The following is a 6,866-nucleotide window of genomic DNA, read 5'->3' on the forward strand; positions in this document are numbered from 1 at the left end:
AGTGGAAACCATGGCTGGACCTTTTCCAGTTAGGTCATCAGAGACTGCCTTCTGCAATCCTGCATCCTTCCTCTGTGTCCTGCCATGCAAACTGTCATGCAAACTGCCACACCGTCTCTCTGCAAAAATTATCCGTGATGGATGGGGAAGGGTGGTCGCACTGCTTTTGGTGTCGAAGACTGCTGAGGCCAGCCTGACTAATCAATCCTAAAATTAATCATTATCATCATTATCACTTTAAATTGATAATTTATGTTATTTGTGTAAATATATTTGTTTTGTCATTCTTATACCTGTGGGACCAAGTCATATAAAGGCTCAATTACACCTGTATAACCTTTAGACATAAACCACTGACCGAGTCCAGCTGCGCCTAGACTCCTCTCTGAGAAGGAGTTTAGAAAGTAAGAGAGTCTTTTCTGAACCTCATGACTCAATAGGAGGGTATTCCTGATAAACCTTGTCTGAAGCTTCCATTCTGCCCATGACTGTGATTCAAAATCATGCACAAAAGCTCATATCACACTCAGAATAAAATAAATATAAAACCAGAATGTGTGATCAAGCAGGAAGGCAGTCAAAATAAGGATGAGTTTTACCTGCAGTGTGAAGTTGAGAGACTGGAAAAGGCATTCATGGTTTTCCAGCTGAACAAAGTTGGATGCTTCCACAGAATCACCATAGAAAAATGAAGTAGGGAAGACTTCTCTGTAAGATAAAGACACAGATTTAGCAAGCTGAGTCTGTAAGCAAAATTAAATATATTTATGTCTAGCTGAGTTTGCATACATTGCTTTCTAGCCGTGTGAAATTCTACGGGACCATTTTACATTAATCTATTTTTTTAATTTGATTTCCTCTTGGCAACACTAGCAGCATCTCAACTGACCTGGGTTAATATAACATCATTGAAGCAGACTTTTTTTGACTACTTATCTCTTTTTCTCCTTTCCTATCACAAAACCTCTGCTTCAGGGCCCTCTGTCAAGGAGGATTTGTGCAAGTCCCATAGTTTGTGTAAGGCAGGAACTCATTTCACTACCAAGTTAATCTGAAGAAACAGTAACTAATAGGAATACTTTCAGTTACATATTCCCTAAAGTAACATTTCAATTTTATCTAAGATTTATATACCATTGCAGGAATAAACACTTCATAAATTATCTAAGTTTCACTACCTTTATGATTAGCAGATGGTTAAAGGAGAGAGAAGAGAGGGATATAACTTTGCTTTCGACCACAGTGGAACAGGCTGTCTCCTCGACCACTCTTACCATCTTATCACAAAGTAAAACGCAGTACAATTTCATCAGAAATTACTTGGAAGCACAACAGAGTACCTAGAAATCCTGCAGAAGAGGACTAGGAGTGCTTTAAGCATCCTTTGTGCCTCCCTCTAATCTCAGGCTGCTCCACTGTCTGGAAAGGGTCCTGTGTAATTTCAGACAAACTTTGGTCCTCACCATTGCCTAAAACTCTGCTTCCTTCCCAGGTTGTCCTTTGGACCCAGACCTTTTTGAGACAGGATTTTAAGCCTGTTTAGGTACATTTCCTTTTTTCCTGCCCGCCTCCTATGTCAGGGATTGCTAGGGGAAGCAGTGAGAGATAAATTTACTCCTCCCATGTACAGTGTTGTGCCAGAAACATGGTACAAGCCTTTCTGTGCTATTTATGGCCAGGAATTCAGTTTGCTCTCCTTGATTCAAATATAGGATAATTAAGCTAATAAAACAAAAAGACACTGTCCAAAAAAAGAGTATACTAATATTACCATGCCTGAGAATGTTGTGCCCTCCAATAAAACCAATTTTTCTCTGGCAGTTGGACTTTCCTGCAAGCTTGAATTAACCAAGCCTTGTCTATGAGAAAGAAACAAATAATCCACATAATGACTTGTGTGGGGCTTACGAATTCAGAGACCTCGTCCTTTAAAAAAGTACATTCTGAAGAGAAAGAAAAAGCCCAATTTTTATTATTTTGTGGCCTGCAGTATTCTGTAGGTAACAGTGATCTAAAGACAGAGGAAAGCATTCATATCTGTAAAGCTGAACAAAAAAAGTCTGTATCAAGGCACCAAGAAGCAAGGTATACACAGTTAAATTTGTACAGAATTGAATGTAACAATGAAAGCATTTAAAAACTTCCAGAACATGCTGCTGAGACTGTACTCTCAATATAGAGACTTTTGTCCTTGCTAGTCACTTTGTGAGGTCTGAGCACTCTTCATTTTTCTGAGCAGGCTCAAGCATACCTTTTACCCATTCTGAATATTGTAGCAGTAATTAAGGGATTCCATTTCTATGGAACAAGATGGAAATCAACTTCATGGGGCAAAGCCAGTATAGGCCATGAACCTGAGTTTAACCAGCTTTTCAGCCAAATCACATCAGTGCAGGCAAACTTTTTTTCTGCACACGTAGCATACTGGTCAATAGAATATTTGACTTCTACTGACGCCAAGCTGCCTGGGCGTTGTCATAGATGGTGGCTAAAATGGACATTGACCTCCTGGGGATATTGCTGATGAGTTTTTGCTTCCCCAGTTTAGGAATTCATGTCAACTTTCTCAGTCTGCATGAATGCTAATTCCCCCAGTTCCCAACTTCAGCACTGTTTATGCTAAAGGACAGTCTGTCTGTTGAGACTGATCACAAATCTTTTGTTCTAGATTTAAGATTGTGATGCCAAATGGAAGAGAAGAGCATCAAGTACAAAGGCAGGAACTCGCACAGGTACAGCCCTGGAGAGAGGACACAAAGGTTATGTGCTATACAAGTATTTCAGTCAAAGGGTGAATGATGTTCATCAGTTAGTTGGTAGCCAGATGCCTCGCAGACTAGGGAGTAGAGAAAGTGGGAGAACGAACAGAAGCAAATGCAAATTCTGTTATTGAAATTAAACAGAAAGGCAACCAGCTTGTTAAAATCCCAGAACATTTGACCCTAACCTTTGACCTGGTGACCCTCAACCACTTCCTTAAAGACATGCCCTAAAGAACAAGATGTGATTTACTTGTACTTTTATTATTTTAAGGTCCATGATATCTACAGAATCACATGTATTAAAACATGATCACTAAAATGCCTACTATAAATGTGATGATAACCAAATAACATTAGTCAGAAAGGAGTGAGAAAGAGCTACAGTGTTGGAATGAATAAAATTCCCAGATACCAAAGGATGTCCAGCCTGGGAAACAAGGAAAAAGCAAGTCTAGCTATATGTAAACAAAGAGAAGAAGTCATTTTTTCACTGGAAGACACTCTCAGATGTCATTGTTAGGATTATTATTATTACTGGTTTTGTTTGGTGACTGGGACTTACCCATTGATTGACGAGTCCACCTCATGCATCAGGGGCACCAATAGGGTAAGAGTATTATCATGCAGAGATTCATTGCGTTCTGGGTTTCCACTATGCCAGAAAGGAAAAATAAACATGCTATAAACTGACAGCCTTTTCAATATATCACACAGTTTCACAGCTACCATCTCTCTGCCTTGTACTCCAAGCCTCTCTATTTGAGTGGTCAGTTCCGCAAGAAGCCTCAATTAAGAGTTACATTTGTTCACCCACCCTGGAGAGGGCACACACATAAAACATGTCTTTTGTGGCTGCTCTTCTGTGGCTGTGGCGTGACCAGGGTCACAACAAAAACCCCTATGTTGGAGCAAGGTGTGAATTCAATTTTTGCAGGACACTACTGCAGCCATCATTAACAGTGGAGTGAAACAAGGACATTTAGACTCCAATGCAAGGGTTCATTTTCTCCTAGTCTGACCATCCCTCAGTTTGTGAGGGATATACAAACCCCACAGAGAGTCTTGACTCAGAAATTGAAACAATACTTTCAATGTACCTGCACTGTACTACAGCACCAATTTCTTGCCACTGCAAGCAGCTTTTTGGGCGAGACCTTCATACTGAACTGGCCATAACCTCTCAGCAGTTCCATCCCCTCTGTCCTGCCTCTTCCTGTACTTAGCTGCCAAAATGAAAACACTTCTACTTTACATTTCCAAAGGCACTTGTCTCAACTGGTCAAAAGCAGAAAGAAAAAAACAGAAAAGTGAGCAATTATCTCTCATTTCAGTCAGTTTACTTCAGTGTGAACACTTATGTACAAGGTCTGTTGAAATGCATGTTCAACATGCAAACCTGCAACTGTTCTAATTCTAGTGGTGAGTCTGCTCAGTGGGTGACAGCTCAGAAGAACAATATGTTACATATATTTCCACTTTTGTCTTGCAGTTCATTTAATTTGCTCACAAATCAAACTCTCAAAACCAAAGATACGATCATATTTATTTGAGGACAGTATCACTGAGGCAACAGCAGGCAGTAACATCCCAAGTGATACCATTCAGATTATGAGTTGCTCAGGTTACAAAAAAAGAGTCTGCTGGCTACATACATGCATAGACATGTCTCAGCTTTATGCAACTGACACATTGGCCATGTCTGCTAATAAAACTATAGCCCAGATGGAGAAACCCACAAACTTTCAGTCCTGGGAATAAAACCCAACCTACTTAATAAAAGGTTTTCCTCTGAACAGATTGAAAGAAGAATCCAAAATGGTCCAACACAAATACCGAGACACCATGGTGGCAAACAGAATAAGCCAGTAGAAGTCCATATGGGTTCATGGATATGTGCTTATCTGTTTCAAATGGAGCAATATATAGTTCTAAAGCAATAGCTCTTTCTCCAATTGATCTGTCCCACTAGCATCTTGTTACAGATGCTACTGTCAAATTTGCAGCTTCAAGGGACAGGCTTGAGTGGCCACTTGAAGGGCAATACTTGCTTTCCCGTAACAGTATGACATAACTTCTGTGCCTCCAGTCAATTCTGCCAGACTAGTTTCAGTTTTATGTGGAAACAATGTTGTCACTGATTGCAGTCTGGCCACAGCACAGGCACTTCCCCTCCACTGCCTTTACCCCCGACCTCTGCAGTAGTCGAAAGACACCTATTTGACAGTGAGGGAACTGAGTAATTGCTGAAAGTCACAGAAAAAATTAAGGCAATCAGCACTGAAGTCTGCACTGTGGTCTTTCAAGGTTCAACTGAAGTCTTCAAAACATAGCTGTCCTCTTGTTCATCCTTCTGGAATAAGAAACATCCTCTTGACCCCTCTGAATATTCAACACCATACAAATTACTGTTTATTTCTTTGCTACATCTAAAGGCACTGACTAACACTTCTCACTGGTAGGGCACAGTGAGTGAGATTACAGAGGAAAGTGCTGTGCTAGCCAAGCAGGGAAATGGGAGTACAACCTGGAAAACACTGTCTGGTAAATTTAAAGCACTGCTGACCCATCTTTGCACTAGCTGGCATTCACCGACCTAGCCAATACTGATGTATCTCTCCAATCGAGAAGCATCAGGGTCATCCGAACACATGATGGAATTCTCTTAATGGGGAATAAACTTCCCTAACGTGCAAGACATGACCTTGCCTCTCTGACACGAGGTCTCACTTTCAGTGCTTCATACCACCCCCACGTTCTGCAGAATCTTGTTCCCATCTACAGCTGTTAATGCAGGGGAGGACAATGCCTTATGAGAGTAGTCACCCAGCAGCTGCTACACTGTATCTCTCATCTGCAGCCATTTGGAGAGGGGTCATCCAACTGGAGAGGAGAATTCAGGCTGGAGATCCTGATTTTGACATGGAAGGGTATGAAGCTGATTCACTCACACGATAAGTGAAGGCAGGGAGCAGCCACACACCCAGCAGCAACCAAAGTCAAATTAGAAGTTCACGACCCAGGTTAATGCAGTTGTACTATCACTGGCTCCCACACACACCTTGACAGTGCCTGTGAATGAATCACCCATGGAGATTGCTTCTTTGTGGCATATTATCTTAGGAGGTACAGGGCATGTATCACACCTTTTATTCTGCTCAAGATAAAATGCCAATGCATGCATACTCTACTTCAGTGCCTACTCCAAGTGCCCTGGGGAAGTATCCTATTCACATGTTTTCTGCAGTCTGTCATAGCTCACTGATGATCCAGAGGAGGTAAAAAAAGACATGCAGCTTTGGAGCCTGTCAGTGAGACTCCCCGACCATCTGATTAAAGCATTTATCTTCTTTGGTTTGCATCCAAGCATGTTTATTACACTCAAATGCTGGAACAAATGGGTGTGTCTGGTGCTGATCATCAACAACGGAGCTGAGCTTGTTACAGGGCTCAAAGAGATGGCCACAGAAACACAGGAGCGTTTCGACTGAGAGAATACAGAATGTTCCTTCAGAATTGCAGCTGCCTGGCAAAAAACCCTGAGTATCATCCTACCTGATTTTTCAGGAAGCTTCAACACATGGATCCTCTGTGTCACCAAAATGCATGCATTTAGCTCCAGTAATTTAACCTAATTTACTACACCTATATGCATCTACAATTAATATTACACAAATGTCAAGCATATGTAATGCACACTTCATGCAACAAAGAATATCCAAGTTATCCAGATGTATAAAGGTCTCCTTACCTTTGGGCAGTGACAAGGAATGTAAGCGTTTCTTCCTGCCCAGACAAGTGGCTCGTGTCAAAGATCACACTGAACTCATACTGCACAAAGAAAAAGCAATATTTAGAGACACCACGTATTGTTTCAAAATGTATTTGTTCTGAAACTTCATATATATTTTATTGGCCTAGTTGCACAAAAGTAGAATATTTTGATACACGTAAGAGAGTTTCCTCTTCTGCAGATTAGCTTTTCAGTCTTAGCAATTGTTTCTCTGTTCGAATACAAGAGAGTTTAGTTTTTCCTTTATTAAAAAGAGGCCTTTACTAGAACTGCCATTTGAAGATATTTTTTGAGGAGATCATCTGCCTGGGAAA

The 6,866-nt window shown here is 40.9% G+C and overlaps 1 protein-coding gene across 1 annotated transcript in view; it reads right to left on the reverse strand.

The window, feature by feature from the left end:
* The window catches only part of LOC103802787 (integrin alpha-9-like), a gene marked incomplete at its 5' end in the record, with an annotated part of 85,440 nt that overhangs the window by 42,208 nt on the left and 36,366 nt on the right, over nucleotides 1–6,866 (reverse strand). Inside the window, 3 exons of the mRNA XM_009075312.1 lie at nucleotides 600–708; nucleotides 3,325–3,414; nucleotides 6,511–6,590. Of these exons, the coding sequence (XP_009073560.1) occupies nucleotides 600–708; nucleotides 3,325–3,414; nucleotides 6,511–6,590 (279 nt within the window). The remainder of the gene's footprint in view (nucleotides 1–599; nucleotides 709–3,324; nucleotides 3,415–6,510; nucleotides 6,591–6,866) is intronic.

Source organism: Acanthisitta chloris, unplaced genomic scaffold (genome assembly GCF_000695815.1).
Source record: "Acanthisitta chloris isolate BGI_N310 unplaced genomic scaffold, ASM69581v1 scaffold1680, whole genome shotgun sequence".
Lineage (NCBI taxonomy): Eukaryota > Metazoa > Chordata > Aves > Passeriformes > Acanthisittidae > Acanthisitta > Acanthisitta chloris.